Genomic DNA, 25,575 nt, shown 5'->3' with positions numbered 1-25,575 from the left:
CAGAAAAAAACTTACATGTATTCACGAAACAAGCACACCCGTTAATTGCAACATGCAATTATAAACACGCGTTACCATATACGTGTGTATACGTACATATGCATCGTATAGAAAGAAAAAGACGAGTAAACGTGAAAAATTACGGCAGCTTTCAGGTAAACACTAAAATGAACAGATTATTAGCTTCGGCGACCAACAAATTTCTCCCCTCTATTTTCCGGCATTGTTTATGCTTTTTTTCTTCCCTCTCTCTCTCTCTCTCTCTCTCTCTTATGTTGTCGGTTTGGCGTACCTACCGGATCTTTTGGTCCATGGATCGCGACCCGATAGCCCCGCGCCGCACCGCACGTCCAGATATATCTCCGGGCGAAAAGTGTCTTTCCTTTTTGAAGACGCACTTTAGATGGAGCCTTCGATATAGATGCGGCTTGTACGAGCGACGAAGTAGGCGCAGGACGTCAGCGGATAGCGGCGCTTGCCTCTCACCGCGCTTATACGTCTGACCGGCTTGTAAAACAAAAGTTAAGCCTTCAGATCGCGCCGGAGATTCTGTCAACCATCGCCACGGAAGCCGTGTCGCCTGCATAACTTAGCGCCGATCGTGTTTACAGAGCTCAGTCTCTCCGAGGTCCGGTGCGCAGTTGCTGTTCATCTCCTGGCTCGAGTGGAGCTGCATGCCCTCCTCGACGCACCGCGCGGGTCCAACAAGTACTCGGCAGTACTCCTCCTCACACCATCTCCGAAGGCCTGATCTCGATCGGGATCAGGATCGCCGTTGTAATATGCGCAGGTATTCACCAGCCGAGAACCGACGAAGAGCTTCCAGGAACGAACCTTGTGCCAAGAAACTCGTCGGGGGGTTCAAGGAAGCCCCAAAAGACGGACACGCTCCTCCTCTCCGGTGTTTCGACTTATTTCCGACGGAAGAATTTTCTTTCTATTCTCTTCGCTCGAGGACCTGTGCAAGGCTCGTTTATGAAAATTTGTACCGCCTGAATTCACTGATTCGAATAAAATCTATGCGCTGACTGCTCTCTGTCAGTGAAAAGATAAGATCGAAGGACCACGAAGACCGAATTGAATTAATGTCACTCCTTGGCTACTGCTGCACTACTTTGTCGTCTCTTCGAAACCGAATGCATATTCATACATACCTACTTCTGTTCAACCTCCTCGGTAAGGATATGGATATGCGACCACGGCGACCAGGTGAGCACGGCGTGGCTACCGCGGCCAAGTATAACTATATAGGTACTTTGTGCACATCTGTATCACTAATCGGGAAGAATAAAAATCAGAGTTTAGTAGTAACGGGCTCGAGGAATTATGAGGACGGCAACGTTGTTCAATCGGTAGCAGGCTCGTTTTGAATTTTGAAAATAAAATTAACGTATTTGTTTAAAACCACGAAAGCTTTCGTTCAGCATTCTGGATTAAACCTGAAGGTAATCGAGCACGAAAAAAAATCGTTATTACGTGATGAAATAAAAAAAAAACTTTGCACGGAAAGCAATAAGGAACTATTGACGCTGAGTAGGTACATACCCGATATACGCAAAACAGTATTTGCGCCAAGTCAGTCGTATACTTTCGCGCAAGTGATGAATATACGTCTGCGATTCGAGAAAATATTCCGCACATATAATTCTAGTTCCACGATCGGCGATTCTAGGACAGTAATATCAAGGCCAGCAAAGAATATTTAACATATTGTTTTATAAACGATGAATGAACGGATTCTATTCATTTCCTTCGCAGGGATATAAAATGATAATACACAATAACAAAACTGGCGCCAGACAATCTCGTTCAATCAAACTCCGGAGTATCAAGGAAACCTAGCTTTCCAGTTAAATTTTTGTTTTTCTCGAAGAACAACTGATGATTAAGCATTGAAAAAATAAAGAAATGAGTCGGCAAAAGACTGTTGTCGCGTACGCCGTTGGCTCGTGTTTTCATCGTCAAGTCCACCTGGCAAAAAGAGTGTGCAGAACGCGTCTGTAAAATCTATAAGGAACCTCTTTCTTCTTCGTTTTTTATTCTCATTTTATTTTTTTCTCTACCGTCGGGGAAACACACGATGAAAAATGCATCGTAGAACGAAAAGAAAGGTAAGAAAACAAGAAAGAAAGAAAGAAAGAAAGAAAGAAATAAACACTCAGACAAAGAAGAAAAATCGATCAACCCCCACAAGGCTTATAATGTACCAGCCTATAAGAGCAACGCGTTGTCCTTACGTAAAGGTATCATTGCGATATGGACCAACGATACGCCCGGTATAATAGCTCGAACAATTGAATAAAACATCGGATGATTTGTTAACTCAAGAATATTGACCGACGGCGTAAGGAGACTAAAAATGTTACCGATGCATTTATGTATCTGAAAATCGGTGATCGGTCGAACGGCGTTATATTATACCTAGCGCCTTCGGATACTCGTCTATCCGTCCAGCACGCACAGATATCCATCTGTCGATTATACGAATTCGAAATTCGAATACATCTGAATCTGAGTCGCCGCGGGACATCGGATATCGGCTCGATCACCGATCGCTAGAGGACGATGGCCGTTACAATTTTTCACGTGCTGAAGCCTGGAACCGACATGCGAAGAATAATTTCGGTCACCAGTACACTCAGGAAGCCTAATCGTCCGTTTCACTGTAGAGACAATTTTCTTCACCGGAAGTACCTACTCCGCACGCCCTTCATTCGATATTCCATAGAAGATTACCTGAGCGGATTCCTTCATCGGAAGTTGGTTGCAAAAGCCTTCGGACAATTTGTTCCCTGTTCATATCGAAAAACCGCATCTGTAGACCGTCTTTCGTCGGGATGCCTGCCGAAAGCGTCCGACTTCGCTTCTCCGGCTTTTCTCAGTCAGCAAAAGCTCCATTTTTCAGAGAGTTCTTTTGTTTTACAAGATTCTGATTCCCGACAACGTCGCAGGTCCCAGATGACGCTACGCTGTCTACGGGTTACCGGGAACCATGAGCCACACGGGCGGATCCCGAGCGATCGAGATCTCTGGTGATTCTTTCAAAAATCCATCCGATCTTCGCTCGTCCCTCAAAGCTTGAAAAGCTCTGAATCCTATCCAGCCAGAGATCACGTTTCGTGAGCCAATCGCGATCTTTCGCAGCCATTTTAGTTATCTCCCGCATCACATAACGACCATCAGTGCAGACCGCGGACGGTTCTTCGGACTGTGGTGCATGACCAAGAAATGTCGGAGCCAACCCTACAACATTCGTCAAGTTCGGCAAGGATACATCGGTTCAAGTCGATCTGACTTGTCGACATCCGTTACAAATTGGTGTGCAACGAATCGAATTCTCCGTTGTCGGAATTGTCAATATATCAATTTCATTTTAATATCACCGTGCATCAAATGCATTTTGATAATACACTTGTCGTGAAACGATGTGGAAAGGAGTTTTCAGTTTATCTAACCGGAAAGTATAAGAAGACCTAAATAATCATAACGGAGTATAACAGAGGGCAAGACGTGTTTCGAAAGCAAAATAAATGTGTGGACAAGGATCGTTACGACGCAGCTGGTGCGAAGAAGAGCGTCGACTAAGGCGTTCGAATACTTTGATTATTTTTAGGATCCAATAACTGAGTGTCAACGATCGTCCCGCAGGGGCGACAATATTACGTGGGTGAGAAAAAATGATTCGAGAATACGGCGATTAGTCTTGCCTGAAGCTGGTTTTCGGCCCCAGCCTTCGTTTCTTTCATAGTTTTAATTTGGAACCCGGATTTTTACCCAGATTGAAGTTAGTAACGTGAATGTAACGAAATATTGAAAGTAAGATCATTATTTAAAAAATTTAGAACGACTTTGAAGAAGTTTAAATCTGAATGCACTTTGTTTTTTTTTAATATATTACACGCTTCGAGAGGATCTTACAGTTCCGGAATAATGATTATTTCTAAAAATGACGCGTTACATTCACGTTGCAAACCTCACTCTCTTGATTTTTTCCGGACTATCGGCAAGCGGCAACGACGCGCATGGAAACCGAGGGAATCCGGTCCGGCGGCAGAGCTTTTAACGAGTTTTGCGGCTCGAAGTGGGTGTTTTGGTGTCCGAAACGTTTCTTGCGAGAGCGACACCCCGGCGCGAGGAGTCCTGTGGTCCTCGGGTCCTGTGAATCGCGGGGTGCGACTCGTCACGCGCCCCGTGGCGATTCAGCGTCGTCCAAGGAGCTGTTCTTCGCCCCGGATCGCGTCGCATCGCCGACGCTCGCCTCGTGGCTGTCCTAGAAAAAAGGCGAGATCGGTTAACCCGAGACCCTGCAGGTATTGCCGCGTCGAAAAAACCGACTCTACGCAGATTGATCGTTGCGTGGAATTTACCAAAGGCCGAAGCCTAGACTTCCAGCCACCCCGTCTCTCTCTTCTTCCCTCTTGCGCGCGCCAGTTTAACTATTTATTTTCCACTTTATCGCCATTTTTTAAGCGGCGTATCGGTTACGGAGAGTAATTACGTATTCAAGCGCGATTATGTCTCTCTAAGTATGACAAGGCACCGCGCGTGATGCTTGCGATTAACCGATTCTAATTAATCACCGTGTCTACCGGCGTGCAGGATATGGCGATGGTTTGAAAAAAACATTGATATTCGTCAAGTTTATAACGATTAATTACCCTTGCGACATTATAACGTGATTCTCGATTTCTAAATTTCTAAAAACAAATTGTCAACCGTCATTTGTACGCCGCGCGTATAAAATTATACCAACCTCGACGCGCAAACGAAAAAAATTCTCTCAGGCTTATTTGAGTAACGACTCTTCCGTTAGGTATATTCAAAGGTACGACGTGAAAACTGTGAAATTTTCCAGTCAACCGCAGGTGTTTGAAGTTAAATTACAAGCAGAAAATAGCTCTCAGTGTCACGGAGCCATGGCCTCTTAATTTTCGAATACGCATCACGTCGTCTCGCGCCTCCGGTTTGCCTTCCGTTTTTCTCCTTGACCCAAAGTTGTAGGTTCAAACAGTTTACCCACGGAGTTGTGCAAAAAGAAACGACACCCTGCGGGGAGAAATTTCGGAAAACAAAGGGGGAGGGAAAGCAGCAGGTACCTACGTAACGACTGGGCAGGTCGTCGTTTAAAAGTTTGCTAGCTTTTCGCCTAACCAAAACCATATTTCACCACTGACACCTTGAAAGGGCCTCCCTCCGGTCCAAATGGACAGACAGAAGAACCTGCGCGATGGGGCAAAACGCTGCGTCCCCGAACTCCTCCGCAGCCTCCCTCCGACGCTACGAGGCAGGTTGCCGACTAACTTGAGTTAGGTAAGGTCGCGTTAAGTTAGCTTAGGTAGACGCTAATAAGCCGCTATTGTTTTTCGCTTATTTATTTTCGCTCGATCCTCTCCCTCCATCCCTCCATCCCTCCATCCCTTTATCCCTTGTGTTATGCTGCGTGTCTTCGCGTTGTCTTCGCATTGTTCCCGCAGGTTCGTGCATCTGTTTTATCATTCCAGACATTGCTTTCAATTAACTTCCGCACCGTTCCGATACCTACTGCAGTGTGAGTTTAACCGTCTGTTAAACGAAATTTTTTATGTTTTCTTTTCATAGGATCCAGCGGGTGCCTTTTCGTTTTTATTCTTGATTATTTAAAAATTGATCTTTAATCGTGCTGCACGTCTCATAATCAGCTTTAAATCTAGGCAATTGCCAGCGAACGCAACGGGCGACGAAACGAACTTTCAAAACTGTTTTTTAATTAGCATTTCAACTCGTGAGAGTCGATAATGTAAGACGGTCGTCGTGAATTACAGGCAATCGTTAGTCGCCTTTGGCCCCTTGCACACGTGGATTCCGATTACTCAGCCCCGCGTACCGGCCACCGTATAAATTGCTTGATTTCAAATTTAGTGATCACCTGAAAGGCAGCCAAGCAATACCCGCTTTCCCTGCATTACGGTTTAAAATTAAAGAGCCGAAGAACGACTGCCGAGTATCAGTTTCACCGTGTGCATGCAGGCGAAGAAAAATCAGTATTAACTTTTTTCTTAATTTGACGTTTATTCTTTTTCTTTCCTCTCTATTTATTTTCCTTTATAATAGATGAGAAGCGCGTGCGTTAGTAGACTCGCGTGAGTCGTGCGTGACGTAGTAAATCACTTAGAACTTTAATAAATGCGCTGTTCTTTGGCAGCTGAATTTTTCAAATTAAAATTTACTTGAATGATAGCTACGTCTTGTTTTCTTTTCATTTATATTCTCTTTTTTTCTGCTTCTACACGCTTTTTTATACTTGTTCTCTTTCTCTTGACACCACCAACGGGGCCCGCAGACGACCGACTATGCACACAAATTAAAATGACTGGATTGACCGTTGCGCTTATGAATCATCTCTCTGCGTCACGCTCGCCATATCCGGCACCTGCTATAACATGTAGGTATACCTGGATTCCTTATACAATCTAACCCTGCATCTAACAGCTCGACTATATTCATCTTGACGCCCTGCAACATATATATACAATATACATACACACATATCGGAAGAATTTCAATCGAGGCAATGTGTGATCAAATTATGCATGGGCGAATTGTCCTTGGTTTGCACCTTGAGGAAGATTGATGCCTGCAGTGATCTCTGAACTCGTATTATAACTGATAATAGGATGCTAAAATATCCTGCCTAAACCAGGACTACAGGCAAAGTCCGTCAGGCGCATTATCTATACAGTTTTCGGAGATCAAGGTCCGTCCGTATCAAATTCGCAAATTGAATACCACCGTGGCATCAGCTGCGAAAATCTCTCCATGTATGTATGTACGAATTTGATATAGGTATGTGAACACGCGCAGGGCGTTGGAGACATCGCGCATATTTGTATGTATGTACATATAGCCAAATCAAACCAAGTGACGAGACGGACAAACGGACAGGGGGTGGCACCGATATTTCACCTGTAATTTATCACTCGGTTAGGCGGTCGAGACGAGTCTGGGTCCTAAGACCCGAGTAGACCCATCGTGCCGAGCGATATCCAACGAGGTGAGCTACGGCGCAAAGCCCGGTTCGACCCTCTCCAGCCCTCATTACCACGCCCCCATACTTCCTAGTAATTATCTGGTGGTTCGAATTCTTCAATTTTCAAATCCGAACCCGATGCCCCGAAAACGCATTCCCCAAATATCATAATAGATATAACATGGCAGATATATCTGTCAGGACCTGCCCATAAAAAGGCCCAGATCATTTCGGTCCCGTAATCGCTTAACCAACAAACGCTTACCTTTTCTTACGGTTTTACAGGATTTTTCAGGGGTTTTCTATATGAACCGCAACACGCATATACAGCTATTTTATGTATAGGAGGAGAACGACCGAGGATGGCCATTAAAAAAAAGGATTGAACATTTTCGAATTGAGTAATAAAACCAGTTGGAGTTAATTATTGGACAGTATCCTTAATGTCACGGATGGCTCCAGACTTCTCTGATTCAACTTTGGTGAAAATACATATTCGGTAAAATTTACAAGTTATTTTCCGAAAAAGTTTGTTCGCAGAGATATTTCAATTTTAGTATAATAAATTGGAAAATTTTTAATGCAGATGACATTCTCCTACAGTTTTTTTAAAATTTTTTTTTGTTTGTTCTCATAAGCCAAAGTTTTTATTTGAAACACGATCATGAATTTTTAATGACGAATAGATTAAAATGAGCTTCGGAGAATTCGTATCTAAGTTCATGTCCTTAGTTTGGTATGGATAGCCTAAAAATTGACTTACCCAGATGATATAATTACGACGTAACTGAACCTGTACCTACTCTTCTCACCCAAAAAGTTGATTTACCCTGATACCCTCAGATCGACTTTCCACGATCGCGAATGTAAAAGTCGCCTTGGAAAAAGAAGAAGAAGAAGTAAGGAAATCCATTTTAGCTGTTCATCTGGGCGAGATTTAATTACAAAGGACCGTGAAAAACAAATATATAGTTTCGCAGGGTGTGATAGATGATGATGCCTTATCGCGTTCTTCTTGCAGGTCGTAGAGGGAGAAGAGAAGAAGCCCCGCGTGCCTTGCAGGGCGGGTGGCTGGCGGAGGGTGGTGAACGAAGGGCGGAGGAAGGAGGGCGGGGAGGAGGGTGGGAGGGAGGGAGGGAGGAGAGTATAAGGTTCAAGGGCGTGTTGCAGTCGGACTCGGAGGCGAGGCAATTAGGCGACTCAGCAGGGTGCCACGATTTTCGTGGTGCTCTTCTCGGCGCAGGTCTTCTTCTTCGGCTCTTCGTATTCCCGACGTTCCTTGTCGTCCTCCGCCTCCTGCCAGCCGCGGGATAACGAGGCCGCTACGCCCCTTACGACTCGCCAGAAAACGCGTGTCCGATACATCGACGTGAGGCTCCGTTAATATTCCCTGATTTTTAAACTTCCCTGCATCCAAGTGCTATCCCATTCCCCCCAAGACTAGGTGACGAATAGTGAAATGAAAAACTCTCGAAAAAACTATTCAAATAGACCAGCCAGAAATACACTAGCGATATCTGACTTGCGAGACAGATCATGAAACCCTAATTTCTCGTATAGTTATAAACTGAACTAAGAATACCATATTCCGTGAAATAATTTACATAATTCTTGAAAAAGCTTTCACAGTCAGTTATAAAGTGAGCTAATTTCGAACGTCAAAAGGGTCTTCTTATTCGATGAACCTCATTACCAAGCTTTCTATCAAATAAACGCTATTTTGGTTTAATTGTAAAAACACTATCGAGTTTTCGATATAATTGACAGCCTTCGATCACTTAAGTAAATTCTATGCAGGAACACCGATTGACTCCGCAGCTATGAATAGAATAAAATGAACTTTAATCGTGAAAGAAGAACTGTGGCAACTTGTGCATGTAAAGAAACGAGATATTTTCTCAGCGAGAAGAATTTCTTATGAATTTAGTGAAATAATTAACTTTTCGGCAATTCTTTGCAGTCCTAACTTTCATTTAATGTACGCCTGACTACAGGCAACATGTCTTATAGGAGTGTAAGTGCGTGCCATTACCCAGGCTTCTGAATACAGTATAAGATGACGCCACTGATCGATGTATGACATAACGCCATCGGTAACGGCTTTGTTAACTACGTGTGCCGTAAGCGTTTTCCTAGATAAAATAGCATTAGGAACTGGAATGTCTTTGTTTTTCCACGTGAAAAGATATTAAATTTTATATCAAGTGATTCCGCAATTCATAGATTCCCCAAAACGTGTGCTACAGTTTTTTTATGGGCCAAGCAACTTTAATGCTTTTAAAATATAACCCTGCTGCATTAATAAACAAATTAAACAATGTAATTTCCTTGGCAATCAAATAACGACATCCCAATTTACAAGAACATGGGCCAGACCTTGCAATTTCGCTTAAAAGATATTAAGTACGTTTGATTTTTACAGTAGCTGACATAAAAATCTGCCACGATTCCGTCGATAAAGGACTATCCATGCACCAGGCATGGTTACCGATCTCTGCTTAAGGTCACATCGAAAGGTATAAAAACCGACCTAGCTTCGTTACCAACAGTTGTTCGTTGATCATAACGCGGCATCGCTACTCCGTCGATAACATTGCTAGCAGTGCAACGTAGCAAGCAAGTACCTCTAAATGCAAGGCTTCCATATTTCTAGTATTCTTTTACACCGTTCTTCACGTCTTTAATTTTTGGTCAGCGAAGGTCAAGTAGGTATGATTTGAAAAATGTTTAAAATTCGAACTACCTCCAATTGAATGGAACTTGATTAAATTCCATTTCACTAGGTCCAAAGTAGGTATTTCTTTAGCTCCGTTTATTCCTTTTGTGAATATAAAATTTTTTCCAAACTAAATCATTGAACAGTAATGATCTTTCGCAAATTTTTGCTACCCTCTGTAACGTGCAAGGCTAGAATTGATCGAATGCTAGGCAAGGCAAACGCCAATATTCCCTCCAACAAATCACCGAGTAATGTATGGGTATAGTAAAAATATCGACACACCGGTGGTAAAGTCAGTTGTTTTGTTTCTATAGCAACTCTCATCGAAATTCACGGATAAATAGGAGAAGATCCGCCCTATGGAATAGTGCGAGGATTTTCTTGGGTTATGTTAACCTGGGGATACATCACGTTGCTTTATTTTTTCCGCTTAAACTCACGGCCCGACTTGGTATTCTGCGATAAAAAAAAGAAGAGAACAAGACGAAAAGAAAGCTCAGAAAGTAATCGGTGCACAATCAACCGCAAACAGTGTTCACCGCGATACGCGATGTGAAGTGCCAAATCGTTATTCTCCTTGTCAAAAAGTCTCGAGAAGTTTACACACGATAAAGTGTCCGTGCGTCTAATAAACTCTAAATTCTAAAGAAAACGTAAATTAAATAAATAAGGGAAGAAAAAATCTAAAAATGGCAACAAGGACGAGTCAAGTGAGCCAATGCGAAATGTGCAACAAGGGGATGAAGGCGTACAACATCCCCGAGGCTGGACCACGGGGGAAGAAAGAGACGTACTCCTTCGTGAAAAGTCCCCGGGCAATTTTGCACATACAGAAGAAGTACCGCAATCCACCCATGTAAGAATAATGGCTCCTTCTGGTATCTATTCTATACTTGCACGGACAATCGACCCCGAGTGTCCTGCAACGAGTGGACTAAAGGTCAGAGGAAGAGTGCTGGAGATCAAGGACGAGGACGAGATGAATGACCCCGACGGTTGTGCCTCCTTGTAAAAATTTCCCGTTTTTCGTCGTGCGCCATAATAATTAATACGTACGTCAATCATTAGTTTATCTGATGCCCAGCACTCTTGAATATCCGACTCACGCAGCTTCCATTGATCCGATTAGATGCATAGCAAAGACACCCAACCTTGCGCCCTCAAAATCGAGCGCACTTTTCCTCGATCAAAATTTTTATCACTGCGGTAGAGTTTATTAATTTACAATTTAAGGGCCTCGTGATTGAATCCATAATAGGTCAGCCGTAGCTGCTACGGCGCAACTCATCAATCCAATGATACATTTCATCAATATGAAGATCAAGAATCATCCCTTTACCGTAAAAATTCATGAAATGCTTCATGTACTTACAAATAACTTTGAAAAACTGAAAAGTATATCCAGCCATGATTAACCCGTTTGATTATTAATAATTCAACAACTTGGCAGACGGTCTATTGACGAGGATTTGCAGAATGGTGCTGAATTATTCAAAGCCACCGAAAATACATATAATAGTATATACATCATAGCCATTTCGATCACACATTAAAACATTCAACATCATCGTATTAAGAGAGTACATTCAACCCTGCAAAAGCATAATTTCAACGGGTGCTGGAAAATTACTAGCATCGATAAGACGATAATGCGTGGTACATATACTGTGAGTTTGCCCGGTAGCACGAGGCAACCATATTATATACATACGCCACTAACCGATCCATTTCTGCGGCTGACACGAATGACCCCTGATGCCCGTTGACCGGACGCAGTCCGTATTGTTAGTATTACGGATTTGTAAAACTAAAACTGTGAAAGATGTTTGCGATTCACCAAGCTAGTAGACGTAGACCATTGAAGAATTCGATCATCTCTCTATTGTATAATTGAATGACATAAAGTCCAAGATCACGTAAGATCCTTGCCTTATGGTATTACAAAGATGTATTTCCAATATGCTTAAATCTCATCTAGGTATATCGACTAAGTTACAACTTATAGTTGAACGCTTGTACTGTAATTTAATGCAATATTTAAAATTCCTATTCAGATTTGGTAGCGTATCGTTCAGACTGTTATACATACACTTTTACAATTCCACCAACGATTACCGTCAGAATTCGTTCCGTTTTAGTTAAGTTCAAACACCTCTTGTGCAGATGATTATCACCGACTTTACGACGGAAAGAAGCCAGTAAACCGTCGAAAGCCGTGACCAATACAACTGCGGTCTTTTTTACCATCAGATTTCACATTGGTGGATTAGGGGATTATTTCATGTAGGTAAAATATAATCATAAGAATATCTGTACCCATTACACGGATTATACCTAGAGAATGCCAATCAATCGCAAACTTTACAAAAGCCTAAAATCATTATGACAAAGAAAGTAAGACGGTCGCAATGTGTACCTCGAATGGAAGTGCAAGGGTTTGACTGACGGCGATGCCTGCGATTTCTTTCGCGTTTAACGAATTCCTCGGATACAAAATGGGGGTTAAATCAAGGGGGCAAGGGTCTTCTCTTATCTGCTTGTACTATTTAAAGCCAGTAATCGGACGATCTGACTTCACCTTGACGCGTTGACCGCTTTGGTCGAAATCGAACTCTTCTCCCCTGTTCTTCAACTTCCCCCTTAACCGCCTCTGCGTGACGGTATCCGTATACAATCTTACACGTGTGCGAAGAGACATGCGCAACTGGGCAATGGTCAGTGCTATTGAGTTGCTAGCCGGCCGGTAACACGCCGGTAGAAAACGTTAAGGGTACAATGTCCAGTGTGTGAACTCACCCTCGAGTGGTTGGCCAGCGGTGGTGCAGTCGTCGAGGAAATTTTTCGCGACTATAAAAGGAAGGAGGGATCCTCCGGTCTCCTAAAAAGTACGTATTTCTCTAACGGAGAAGCTGACGTATATTGTTTGTCTCGAATAATTCGCAGTGTAGCTTGAAAAATTCTGCCAGGGTGACTAGGATCTCTTTGGTATGAGTCTGTATTGACCTTTGTGTTATAGCCAACAGCTTCGATCTCACACAAATCCATCCCGTTTCATCTCATTATGCTTTTTACCTCTGTCAATGACATGTCAGATATTTGTCACATCGATGAATCGAGCACGTTAATTGCAGCACGATTAACTTCCAACGAATCAATAATAATACGCAACGATGCACTCAAAAAACAGTCATCAGGCATACGCCGTAGTTGGATTCATTTTTCTCTGAACAAACCTGGCTAGGACTGCGTGGTCACCGACGGACATGCCTCATAAATATTAACGTCGACGCGTCACGTAGGCTAATTTGCAACACTAGCTATTCCGTTTAACACTTGGGATAGGAAAAAAATCGATCATCTGATTGGAGCTCTAGGTTCGATCGTGCTTGAATTAGAACAGTGTTTTCCCCGCAGAGAAAATAGAAAGCGGCATTTCGTATGCAAAAATTTTTTATGAATAAAAAGCTTCGTAATTTTCCTCACAAAGTTCTAATACCATTGTTAAATGATTTTGTATCGTAATTTTTTCGGCTTTGACACATGCGTTGTGTACGTATAATTCCTAAAACGTAAATTCTTCAACCAAACAAAAATCTCGATACAGGAATCTGTATATTGATATATGAATACTAGACAAAATAGTCGTGTAAATCATACTAATAGGAACTCGCAAATTTGCTAAAAGTTTGGTAATGCAGAGTTCCACTATTGATTTCGAATTAGTCTCGAACTGACCTTAAAAGGATAATATCACCGCGAGACGACAAAAAAATCGTAATTCACTCACTGAAAGACAAAACGAACAAGATATAGAAACCGCCATAAAGGTGGCGTGAGAATTTTTTCACACTGCCAGTATTGAATCGTCGGAGAAAAATATGCAACGCGAATAGCGTAGGATTAATTGTTTAAGGTCGCTATGCCAGCTGGCATTTCGGCGTTGGCACCCTCAAATCCGGAGACCTTCAACCTCGACGATAAAGAACTTCCAGCGTTTACCATCCTTCAGAAGGATGGCCTCGACTCTTCGCTGCCTTTGTTACACGCAGAAGACGACATGGAGTTCGAAATGTCGAATAAAATTATTGCCAAAAATTTGTACAACCAGAAGCAGTTTAGTAGATCAAACGATCACCTGCTACTGGCGAGCCTCCAGAACCAGCAATCAAATCCTCTGAAAGCCAAGCACAGTAAAAGCCAGGGGAATCTGAATAGAGATAAACCGGAAGTTAAAGCTCCAATGATTCTGTCTACCGAAAATTTCACCGAAGTCTTGAACGCCAAGCTACGAAAGGTACGAGAGGAAGAAGACCACGGAAAATCTAGAAAACTTTACACCGGTAACAACAATAATTTCATATCGAGAAAACCTTTCATCACAACGGTGAAAACTGGCGAATTCCTGATGCCACCACCGGAAGTAGCTTCTCTCCTTGGCATAACTGTGAACAGCAGCTCTAACGGCGGTGACGATCCGAGCCCAAGATCAAAGTTCCGGCCGCTGATCTCGCTGACAAAAAAGCCGGAAATCAAGCACCAAAGTCATCACTCGAGGTGCCAAGCCGCCTTGAAGGCGACCACGGATTTCTCGATGGCTTTGGTGAATTCCGTAGACTCCGCAGGGGCCACGTCAGAGTCGAATAGGTGGAAGAGGAACGCGCCACCGACGCAAACGTAAGTCAGGATGCAAAGAAATCAGAAAATTTGCTTCGCATTTCGATGATTCCGTAAGAGAGGACTTGTGTCCTGTTTTCTAGCGAACAAGCACCAATGCCTAGAGCGTTACCGAAAAAGTTGGAACCGATCCCGAGCACCATTCTGCCGAACCGGTAATAGATCATTGTCTAGGAGCGAGTATACTTTTCAGTTTGCTAAACCGAGTGCCGATTAGATCTTAGTGATTGCAGATTGCGCCGAATCGCAGCTAGGTCAAGCGGCTGAATAATTTCACGGTTTCAATCATGATTTCAAGTTATATATATATATGTATGTGTATCGCATAAAATGCCTGTTCCAACTACATCATGCTTTGTACTGCATACATTACGTCGCACCTACGCAAGCGAGCTTTGCCAGGTGAAATAGAAGATGGGTATAGAATTGAAATGGCACTTCCAACACCGTATCCGCAGCGTCATTGGAATTGCAAAAATCAATCCCTCTTTTTTTTGTGTTTTAATTTTCAAATTGCAGTGATCAACCGGTTCCCTTCGGGAACATTATGTTCGATCGTCGCGTCGTTCGCGGGAGTACTTTCGCCTCAACTCCAATGCCTGTAAGTATCAACGTGTGAGAAATCCACCGGTTCTATGTTTTCCAATTCCGGGATGATTTCAGGTGGACAGTGAACAGTCGCAGGCCGCGCTTCAGGCGGAAGCCAGGCGTCGACAGCTTGCGAGAAGACGGGCACAGACTCAGGCTAGTCGAGCGTTGCACTTACGGATCGGTTCTCCACCGCCGGTTTCCGGTAGGAAACACGAACCGGTGCAGACAGAGACCTACCTCGAAGAGGTTCGCTTCATTAGTTTCGTTTATAGTATAAAGTCGGTTGCCATTCTCTCTCCTGGAATTTCAACTCGATCTTCTGCTTCGCTCGATAACGAGTCAGTCATAGAACGATATTCGGCAACTAAATTTTTCACCGATTAATTACAGCTCTTTGAAAAACCAGACGAATTCGACGTCGGCACGCAGACCGATCACTTCCTCGATCGACCACCAACGCCTCTCTATTGTCCTGCGAAAGTTGGAACGGACCAATGTACTCAGATATTTCCCGGTGACGTGAGTATATCTACATGTATATCAAAAGCTTAGTCATAAACTATCCATCTTTCGCCCAGCTTCCGTATACTGGGTTCGAGTTGACAATCCCATGTACATTGTTGACACAGTTAGAGCAGTCAATTAAATGATACGAATTTTCCAGTTATTCGACTACGATGTCGAGGTGCAGCCTATTCTTGAGGTACTGGTTGGAAAGACCATCGAACAATCGCTCATCGAGGTTCTCGAAGAAGAAGAAGTCGCGGCCTTACGGGAGCAGCAACGGAAATTCCTGGAGCTACGAGACGCAGAAAAGGCGGAAGCACAGCGTCTCGAGGAACAAGAAAGACGATTACGAGAAGAAAAAGTAAGCGTGATTGAAGAAATTCATTATCAAAACGACCCTGAGACTAGTCTGATTTACTTTTGCCATTACGATCAACTATTCACATCATAGTTGACCTGGCCGTGTACGTTGCGACCGAAACTCGATACACGTACACGTGTATCAAGGTATGCGTATAATTCACTTGTAATCGCTTACTTCACCGATCGATTCGTCTGTCAAAAACGTAGTGTCGACGTCTGAAGCAACACGAGGAGGCGGTAAACACCCAGTTGGAGACGGAAGAGCGAGTTGCTGCGGCGGTTCTTCTGACGGGATACATCGCGGAACTTTTACCGACAGTCCTGGAGGGATTGAAAATGTCAGGGTTCCTGCTGGATGAAATCAAAGCAGGTAAAACTCGAGCAACGAACTGACAACAAGGCCGGTAAACGGTGCAAATTAGACAAAGATTACCGCGTTTGACTTCTTTCAGACGTCGAGGAGGGCTTCATGCCGTGGCTGATGAAGGAGGTGAAAAAAGAAATGGGCAACATGATCGAGAGCCGAGAGTTGCTGATGGGTAAAGAGCAATTTTTGCACATCTAATCAAGCCCCCGATTCCGAGCTGTGTTTTACGAAAATGTAATAATTGTCGAACACCGACGAACCGCAGATATCATCAAAGAGATACTGGAGAATCGTGCTGAGACATATCGTCGCCTGGGCGAAGATTACGACGCCTCCAGAGATCAGCTCGACCTTGAGGAACAGGACGAGGCTGAAGGCGAGGGCGACACTCGGGATGCGGACTTCGTCGATTACGAGCCCCCAGCCCTGGACGATGTCGATCCAGCTTAGCGTCGTGCTACAACATTCTATATTCGTTCGTCAAGTAAGTCTGGCATCCCAGTTTTCAGCTGGTACAGAGCGGAAAATGGAACCTGACCGGCGTTCGGTGCACTGACTGATTTGGAGACACCAAGTCGATGCCTATATTGAATAGAGTCAGTAATTAATCGAGCAAAGATCACCCGCGAGTATTTTGACTGGCTGCTCCTGCCTAGTCCCTCTCACTATGCATAGTGAGCCATAAGCTTAGCCATATATGAGCTGAGCACGATGGTGTACACAGCTGCACGAGTCGAAATTTTCTCCCTGGTCTTGCGCGGGGGTCCGACTGTCGATGGACCAACGAGCGGGGAGCTAGCTAGTTCCCCGGTGTCAAATATTGGTATTCGTTCACACAAATGGAATAGCTATTAGAAATTAATTATTGATTTTTTAATCCGGACGGATATAGATAACGATTTTTACTAAGGTTTGATTTTTCAAAGGTGTTTGTTTCTCTTTCTCGTACAGATAACCCTTTCTACCGCTGAGAAAAATGGGATCAAATAACATCGCGAGATTGAAGATCGCACGATACGTAGTGCCTGATAATACGTAATACCTAGTTATTATGAATAACTGTATTCAAATTTTAACCGCAATTGCCTTGCTATTTACTCTTAGTTAAGCACTATACGATCGATGCATATCGAAAGAAAAGAATAAATACTGCTCATACAATTCCACTTACTGGTGATTTTACTTCCTTTCTTATACCTAGAAATTTAACTGTGATTACATTATTTCATAATTTTTCATTCTGTTATATTAACGGCAAGCTTTGAAACCCTGACTTGTTACGCTTGTTTGGGGACACTATGAACAAAGTAATCGTTATCGATTACGCGGCATAAATCGTCAAAGCTTTTTTTAAAATTATACAAAATTATGTAAAAATATATGCGTATAATTTTATGTAATTTTATCAGGTCAAATTCGAGATTTAATTTACGAAATTTTCTAAAAAAGGACAGTTTTGAGTAAAGGAAATCATACTTGTCTCAAATTTTTCATATTTATCCCTTATACCCTTTTTGCACTAACCACCTCAGTTGATAAACTTGTGTTTGATTGAAAAACATTTTACCATACATTCAGAATTAATTTTGAGATGTCTGTAAGATATCAATCCATGAACGAAATAAACGTGAATTGAACAAACAATATGACTTTATTATTAAACAAAGGGATTTCGATGATGGTAATAATATAAGTAACAATTAGCCGGGTGATGAAAAAATTTTTTACGTTTTTTACGGCCATATAAGCTAAGGATAACAACACTTGGCAACCGTGAAACTATAGTTTTCAGGTCAACGTTTTCAGATCTGATAATTCAAATCAGTAAGTAGCGCTTCGATTCTGTAGGAGCGTAATCTTGCGCGGCTTGCCCAAATTTTATGGCATAAATAATTTCGTGTTCAAATAAGTTTTAGCAAGCTAATACATTTATGACACCTTTTAAGCAAATTTACAAAAGTACGCATAATTTTGAAGGGTCCGATTTCACCCACCTTTTCACTACAAATCTTTTCTGCATAGCTAATCTTATTTTCAAGAAATTATTTTCTGAAAATATTACAAAAACAAATTTGAAAACGTTTTACAATTGTAAAAAATTGCGATAATTCTTAAGGTGCATATTCGCTATATAACTTGTACTACAGCCGGTTACATACTAGCTCAAACTTCTGTATTTACGCTGTCAATTCTATACTTAGTCGCTGGGAAATTCCGAATCTAGGCTTGAACATAGATTCGCGTAAAACTGTATAATTTTGGAGCTAATTTGCGTTAAGACTTTCAAGGGCGTCAAGTGAAAATCCCAATGAGGCCCTCCGGCGCTGACTCCTAAGTCGGTAAGGCCGCAGGAGTATTTTAAATACGAAAAATACTACTATGGTTTTTCCACCAATATTGGTGCAGGTCTACGCAATCAATCAGTAAACGTCAGGCCAGGAATCGTCCAGCTTATACTGAGCCAGAACTTGGACTAAAAATGGGATGATCATTGGTGGCTGACTACGGTCAGATTAATGTCTGACAAATACGGATAAGTATGAACCGGACGTCCCCAATCGCAGAGACAAATCGGTAGCCAGCTGAACGAGTAAATCTGCTACCGGCAAAGCCGGAAACGTAGTATCCGGAAATTAATCTGTAATCCATATACATGCGAATGTACACAAAGATACAGTTTATGCTAAGGTAAAATTTACTAATAAGGTAGGAAATAAGACGATTCAACCATGCATAAACGTGGTCATATCGATGGTGACAAGAACGACATCATTTGTTTAAAAAAAATATTCTTCGACTGCAGGTGCAGGGACTTGGCAGTGGCGACAGAAGTATGTTGTAGTGCTAAGTATAATGAATAATTAAACAGACGAGACGTTCCCAGTTCTATGGGTCTCGAAGACTCGCTAATGAATCATAAAATAAATACCACAGGCCGCGTTAATTATTTTAGCCATTAGTTATAGGAAGCACATTCTGCGAACTAGTGAACGCTGATAAGGCGTGACGACCGCGTACCCGTATTTAACCGAAAAGCCTCGACCTGTACCCTATAATAATCCCTGACCTAGGGACACGTTTATCTTTACGTTACGCACCAACTTACTGCGACCGGTCAAGTACTCGGCATTCGCTGGTATACCTGCATCAATGAGCAAGAACGTCCACCGTACACTCGTGCAGCCTCTCGTACGCAACAGTAATTTTGAACAAAGAATAAACAACGCGAAAAAAACACAGGAATCGAGGATGTTGAAAACAGCCGTTGCACGATTTACTTCAGCATTTCTCGAGTTATAAAAAGCTGTATAATCGTGGCAAATTACGAAGGAACTTTGAAACAAATATCAAAAAAAAAAAAAAAAAATTTATTATTAAAAAAATATAGAAATTAGTCTAGCAGTATAATTTTGAAGAAAAATCCTGTTCATCCAGTTTCAATAGAATTCAAATATTTCGTTGGGATTTTTAGAAAACATTAACAATAATTGGGATAAAAATTGATGAATGAACAAATTACGCGTACCTATCATATTCCTAACTTACGTTACATTCCATGACACCATAATAAATAACAAGGTTTCATAGACCGATCGAGTGAATAACCAGATGAATGGAAATGATAAAATACCGTTACCGCACGAATACACAGACGGAATTGGGTTAACATCATCATCATTAACGGTGTAGCATTGACTGTTGATGCGTTACCTCCGAAAGGTCCTGAACGACTTTTGGATACGTTAGACCAAGGATTTAGACGGGATCAATCATGTAAATCTTACCATGCATAACACTGGTGCAGTAATTTGGCGAGCACGAATTAGTATATGTAGGAAGTCGGTTCAGCGACTGTGACAATCAAATTAGTCATTCCTGGAAAAGACTGTACAGACGTCTATAACGAGTCTTCGTAACGAGTCATGACGTCATGTGTCACTGGTCGACGTAGCATCGCGCCCCCTTGATCTACGCAAGTCGTTTCCAGGCAGGTATATGAGGTATTGTGCCGGCTGTAATCCACGCACAGGTAAATCGGCAGTGAGTGGCCGACTTGCAGCTTTTACCCACTTTCGCAAGGGCGTTCTTGCAGAAATATTTTCACGCCGCTGTTGTTTGTATTTGAAAGAGCGGATCGAATTTTTGGTAGAAATTACGCTCCACGGATATAGGAAATAAGTCGACGGTATACGAAATTCTGAAAATGGCGTTCAGTACCGGGTTGTGAAATTGTTTATGAAATTTTTGAATTTGTTTGCAACGAAGTGCGAAATTATTCGAAAAGTAAAATTCAAGATCTGTTGGTGTAACAAAATTTTTAGTTGGTCTATTGAAATCGACTAAACATTTTGTTAGACCAACGGATCTTGAATTGACACAATTAAATATTCATTTCGCCGGCGGTGAACGCGAATTTAGTTTATTCAACGACTTTTTTCTCTCGGCGCATAAATTCTTAAGTCCCGTTGGTACACGGCTTTGTGATAATCACGTCGATGCTATAGAATAGATTAGTAATGTGCGATTAACCAAGTAATCGGCAGCTTCGGTTACTCATTATTTTGATTAATCAAAATTGTCTTGTAATAATTCTGCGGGTCAGTCGTTATATGGACCAAGACCGTCGATTAATCGTAAAAAATTATCAGAAAAACTCAATTATTCGAAAATACGATCAATCGATGCTACCGATTAATCGATTAATCGCACAGCAAAAAACTACCATAGATATTGAAATTTTTATCGGCTTTAACCGATCAACAAATAGACATTGGAATTAGCGAAATCACCTAGACAGAGCAGGTGACCCGGGTCACATGACAAAATAATATATTCGAGGGGAGGAGTTGGATGATCGAGGGAGATCCTGGAGGACGGAGCACGACTCACTTGGCACACAAGTTCCCTACACGTATAATGCACCTCTTCTCTGACATCCCTCGGTTCAACGAGATCCCCCTACCGTTTAATTTAATCCAATACAATATGTTCCCCCGACTCGACTAGCAGTGGCCAACCAGGGGGAAATAAAAAGGTGGGTGGCTTTTTAAAACTGTGCCGATCTTAATTCAGCGTGAAACCTCATCCTATTATGATTTAGGTATTAATCCTGATTGGGAGAGACAGGTTTCGACGAAGCCTGCATTTGATTTGGGACTACGTGTTTAGATTTGGAAATTTTGTCGTAGCATCAAATTATCAGTGCAGGATAAAATTAATTAAAAAAATAATAATAAATTAAAAAAAAAAGATATTACCAATGCACCAAAACAACTGTCTACAATTTTAGATTTCCGATTAAAAAATACTTTCAGCCCTGGATGACGAGAATTTTGTTCGCGGAGATGAAGGTTCTCTATACATTTTTCTGAAAATGTATTAATTGATTGATCAGGTGTACGCGATGGCTCACGTGACTGACTGCGGCCAAAAGTGCATGCTGCGACGGACGTGCTACGATCGATGAATGAAATTGAATGAAGAGAATCCTCGGAGAGAAGGATCGGTTCCGATCCCTCGATGACGCGAAACATATAGATTGACTCTTAAAATCGAGTACACAACTCCTAATGGTTCAATATGGTCTAGCTGGACTGCGAGAGGGCTGCGGGCCGTAGTATCATATGGCCACGTGTCGAGTTACACCCAGATCAAACTTGGCCTCCAAATGAGACACAACAAATCTGTTAATGCCACGTGCCGCGATTCAACGCCGTTGATTTTTGCCGCCTGTTCTCGCTTTGCTGGAGCTAAATCGAACATTCATTGTCTGATTCTTCCTCGTAGACGTGTCTTTTGAATAAGGATAATGGCACGTGAGCAGGTGGAGGACGATATGAATGTTTAATCGAATAAGATCTTGATTCATTTTACAAATAAAAAATTGTTAAATAATTATCCTTGATTCTAAACAGAGCGCAGTAATGAATCCTTATACATTGTCCATATTTATTGGAGAAATGATCTTCCTGGAATAGGAGAAAGTCGAATGCGGGATAAGTTAACGGGGCGCATATGTAGGTGTGAGCCAGTTTGCAACGAAACGACCAGCGTTCTAAAGAATTATATTGCCAGCGAAGAGCGAACGATGATTCAAATAGACGCTAGTGATGTGTTTCATATTAATAATGCATAAGCCAGTGTTTCGTACAGCGTACGCATCCATTAAGAGTAACTTTTGACACTTGCAGAACCGTGTCTGATTCGTTTTATGGGTGCATGCAGACATCGAGATACTCGTTGTTACAGCCCTACGCGAAATCGTATATTCCCTGTTTATTCCACCGCATCTACGTTAACTCGCCCCCTCGTCACGTACGTATTAAGCGTTCGTTATTTTCACCACATACACGTGGTTATTGAAAACATGTCAGCACCGAGAAAAATAATTCAAGATATCGTGTACCGTGTGTCTATAATAAATTGAGAAATGAAAAATAAATCATCTGAAAGAGCAGCCTCCTTCTCAACGCGTTACCAACTGATGGTAAAATTGTTACCGTACAAAAAGTGGATGAAAAGTGCGTAACTCCCACCTTGAAAATTCCAGTACCAAACTACCCGATACTGTATCAAAAACATAGAATATTCGGTTTCTTTTCACGTGTAAAATAAGATGAAAAAAAGATGTTTCAAAAGATGCGTTAATGAAAAACTACGTGATCACGAATCGTCGTATCGGTGGCTCGTTTCAGCTTCCGCAATGGCAGCGAGAGAGAAGAGAAAAGAATGAGGGTTCGGTGCAGGAGCGTATATATGTACGCACGATAATACGTAGATGATAATCGCGATATTAATATCGCATTGGGAAGCGCGCACATGCGTGCAGCCGCACATTGGTCACGCCGGAACACTTGCTCCGAGACCGTGGCTGCTGAATGCACCCTGATTTCGGGGGTGCCACCGCTGCAGCTTCGAGCTACGGACCACTGGGCAACGATACGACACGCTGGCGAGTGTCACCGGTAACATCGGTAAGAATTGGAAATATTGGAAAAGTTGGTAGGCATACGACAATTGCACAGCATTGCGCATGCGTTAAGATTGACGCATTAAAATTCACGCAGACGAGTACAGAAATGGTTACAAGTTTCAAGATTTTAATAAGAAGTTACACTGATGACGGTCAGGTAGCCGATAACTCCGACATTTTGGCGCCGCTAACCTCGCTTTAGAATCGATTAGGTAGCTACGTCGTTAGTCGTTCCCGGTATGCGTACAGTGTATCTAGCCGCGTGGAACGACTTTAGCTAAGCCGTCTTCGGGGAATCGAATTTTATAAACTTTGCGACTTGCACTGGTAAATTATTAGTCGAAAGTAATATGCCGAGAACGATTGACTAGAACTGATCTGTTAAGATAATGGTTTTACTAAAGGTAGGTACCTACGTACGTACGAGAATTGTGTAGGTAGTAGGAATTAGCATGCAAGGACCTGTCTCTGTTCGTCTGACTGGCACACTAATTATTCTTGATGTCTTGTCCATTTATTTTCTTCGGTTAATTACACAGGTAGACAAAAATTTATTTATCCTTAGTTATATTTGAATGAATGAATTTTGATTTTATACATCGAATAATAACCAAAATCTTCATTCATTATTTAGAAAATTTGCTTTTGTCTTTTTTACGTTGATAAATGTAGGTCTTGAAGGTTTCGGTTGATAGCATAATCCGCAGACAGCAGCAAACTTTGTTTAAATAAAAAAAAATGTCAAATTTATAATTCGTATTATGAAAAATAAAGGAGACCGGATTTTTTTATGTTTCAACTGTAGTCATTCGACCAAAAGTTTTCTAAGTTTGACGATGTTTATTCTTACAGTGCGGTTCTGTCTCGTTTGCTGTTTAAAAATGTTGAAAAATTTCTCAAGATGTGTAAATAATCATTAGCTGTTAATTTCTTCACAACTTTTAGATTAAAAATTTACAGAATCCTTAACCCCATTTTCCTCTACAGGGTCGCCGGTCTTCACCGGTCTCCCCGAGGCAATGTGACCGGGTAGCCGGGTAAAATAACCGGAAAAATTACCAACCCCCTTCAGGGGTGGCGGTCCTCGCTAAGCCGCGTGTATACGCGGATGCTGGCTCGGGATCTGGGTGCAGGGAACCACCGAACACTTGTCCGAATCCTCTGGTACACCGACAAACTATGCAGAGAGACGCGAAGGGTGGCTGGAGATGGGTGAGCGGTGGCGAACGAGGGGAAAGTGTTCAGCTTGTGAACACTTGCCAACACTTGCGAACACTTGCGAACACTTGTGACGACGCGTTTTGTACCCATCATTGCGACCTACGTATATGTCTGACGTTATCACTTTTGTAAAATTAACGACCGAAAGAATTTTACTTGAAACGATCAATCGGGGAGGATTAAACAGGCCAGCGATGGTTTTCCCCCACAAAATTGAGTAGTAATTTAGGCAGGTATTAGGTACGAATCAATGAAAAAAATATTTAACAAATTCTATTACGTATATTTTCTGAGAATTTTTTGTTCTATTTTTTCATTACTACCAAAATCAACTTCCAATTCTAAGGTGAATATTTGTATTACAGGTGGTGTTGATATTTAAATATCCATCTACCCTCACTAGTTGTTGTTTTTGGTGATTCTAAGCATATTTAGAGCTACGTAAAAATTTGATTTTGTAGAAAATTTATTGACTTAGAGTTGGACATTGTTTTAGAAAAATTAACGATATCGAGACACTATAAATTTTCGCGCGAATTTTTTCGAATAAAGAGAATAGAGGCTAATAAAGATTAGTGAAAACTTCTGCAGGAAACAAAGTATCTAACCGCTTTTGATATTTGTAAATGGTACTACGAATGTTTGTTGACTTTTCCTAATCAGTCCGCAAAGCCAATACGCAAGCTGCAGTTTTATACGCCAAACATATAATCGAGTTTACTTCCGTGAGCGGAAATAACAATACGGTATTATTACGTCGGGATATGCATTGCGATAAGGAAAATCGAAGTTATGAACTAATCGATATCAGGATCCCCGTATACATTGATGCAATCGCAAATAGTCCGGATTGCGAGTGCATGACGGCTCAGCGAGTCGGCAAGTGCGGCGATAATAATCTTCAGCTATGATCTACGCAGGCGAGCGCAAGGAGCGAATGAAGAGATGAATTCGGTAATCAAGCGTTGATTCAGATGCGCCTCTCGCCCAGCTAGATCCCCGAACTCGATGGGCGACCAATGGTTTTGCAGCTGGTCCAAACAATGTCCTTTCACATCAGGCTTTTATGGCCCCATCGACGTATCAAACATCAGAATCCCTCGGCCCGTGTCAATGGCACTGAGACGCGAGCCCGTTGCTGCTACCAATTTTCG

At 42.1% G+C, this 25,575-nt stretch overlaps 1 protein-coding gene and 1 long non-coding RNA gene across 5 annotated transcripts in view; one reads left to right on the top strand and one right to left on the bottom strand.

Moving 5' to 3' along the window:
• Window positions 1-25,575, bottom strand: part of LOC124416627 — a 95,039-nt gene that overhangs the window by 65,019 nt on the left and 4,445 nt on the right. The window lies entirely within an intron of this gene.
• On the top strand, window positions 12,463-17,388 carry LOC124416623 (radial spoke head protein 3 homolog B). 4 transcript variants are annotated; one of them, XM_046897866.1, is made up of 11 exons: window positions 12,463-12,610; window positions 13,639-14,399; window positions 14,483-14,554; window positions 14,919-15,000; window positions 15,063-15,236; window positions 15,381-15,509; window positions 15,655-15,858; window positions 16,068-16,230; window positions 16,313-16,399; window positions 16,493-16,706; window positions 17,179-17,388. In XM_046897866.1, the coding sequence occupies exons 2-10, from the start codon at window positions 13,645-13,647 to the stop codon at window positions 16,675-16,677; spliced, it is 1,851 nt and encodes a 616-aa protein (XP_046753822.1). In that variant the 5' UTR covers window positions 12,463-12,610; window positions 13,639-13,644; the 3' UTR covers window positions 16,678-16,706; window positions 17,179-17,388. The 4 variants fall into 4 exon arrangements, with proteins under 4 accessions (XP_046753822.1, XP_046753823.1, XP_046753826.1 ...); XM_046897867.1 differs by having other exon boundaries at window positions 16,493-16,711; XM_046897869.1 differs by having other exon boundaries at window positions 12,483-12,610; window positions 13,624-14,399.

Source organism: Diprion similis, chromosome 2 (assembly GCF_021155765.1).
Source record: "Diprion similis isolate iyDipSimi1 chromosome 2, iyDipSimi1.1, whole genome shotgun sequence".
Lineage (NCBI taxonomy): Eukaryota > Metazoa > Arthropoda > Insecta > Hymenoptera > Diprionidae > Diprion > Diprion similis.
This window is presented reverse-complemented; position numbering and strand designations above follow the sequence as displayed.

Coding starts and splice junctions, on each gene's coding strand:
- LOC124416623 (XM_046897866.1), top strand. CDS start 13,645: ATGCCAGCTGGCATTTCGGCGTTGGCACCCTCAAATCCGGAGACCTTC. Junction 14,400..14,482: donor AACGCGCCACCGACGCAAAC/GTAAGTCAGGAT, acceptor CCTGTTTTCTAG/CGAACAAGCACCAATGCCTA. Junction 14,555..14,918: donor AGCACCATTCTGCCGAACCG/GTAATAGATCAT, acceptor TTCAAATTGCAG/TGATCAACCGGTTCCCTTCG.